Source organism: Sphaeroforma arctica, assembly GCF_001186125.1.
Source record: "Sphaeroforma arctica JP610 unplaced genomic scaffold supercont1.13380, whole genome shotgun sequence".
Classification (NCBI taxonomy): Eukaryota; class Ichthyosporea; order Ichthyophonida; genus Sphaeroforma; species Sphaeroforma arctica.
In genome coordinates this window covers 1-659 of record NW_014027178.1, presented here as the reverse complement: position 1 = coordinate 659, position 659 = coordinate 1, and the positions used below count along the sequence as shown (strand labels likewise).

The window sequence follows — 659 nt, the reverse complement described above, 5'->3', positions numbered from 1 at the left end:
AATACACACACACACACCCTGGTGACGGATACACATACACATACCCTGGTGACGGATACACACGCACATACACTGGTGACAGATACACATACACATACCCTGGTGACAGATACACACACACATACCCTGGTGACAGATACACACACACATACCCTGGTGACAGATACACACACACATACCCTGGTGACAGATACACACACACATACCCTGGTGACAGATTCATATATACATACCCTGATGACAGATACACACACCCATACCCTGGTGATAGTAGTCCTCCGTTGGCGTGGTGGTGCAGGCTGCCGTGCATGAGTGCGTCGTTGTGTTCAAATGTGCCACTCGCATTGCCGTCGTCACCACTTGATGAGTACAGATCTTTGAAGACTATCGCTGGCCCTGATTGCTTATAACTAGAGCCTCCAGCCATCCCAACTGCTCGTGCATACGTGTGTGTTTATGGATGTATGTGTGTATGTGTGTGTGCGTGTGTTTGTGTGTGTGTGCGTGTGTTTGTGTGTGTGTGTGTGTGTGTACGTCCTGATGTTTGCGTATGGCGTAACGTGTGTGCCTAGTGATATTCTGTATTCTGGTCTGTTATCAATGGTAGGTGTTATGCTGCACTGTTGTGAATATATATATACAAATTCTTATTTATATAT

The 659-nt window shown here is 46.3% G+C and overlaps 1 protein-coding gene across 1 annotated transcript; it reads right to left on the bottom strand.

Moving 5' to 3' along the window:
• Nucleotides 1–260: 260 nt before the first annotated feature.
• Nucleotides 261–427, bottom strand: SARC_18053 (hypothetical protein; the record flags this gene model as incomplete). The annotated part of the gene is made up of 1 exon (XM_014287865.1): nt 261–427. A coding segment is annotated over one exon (167 nt), but the record flags the coding sequence as incomplete, so codon positions are not given.
• Nucleotides 428–659: the final 232 nt, after the last annotated feature.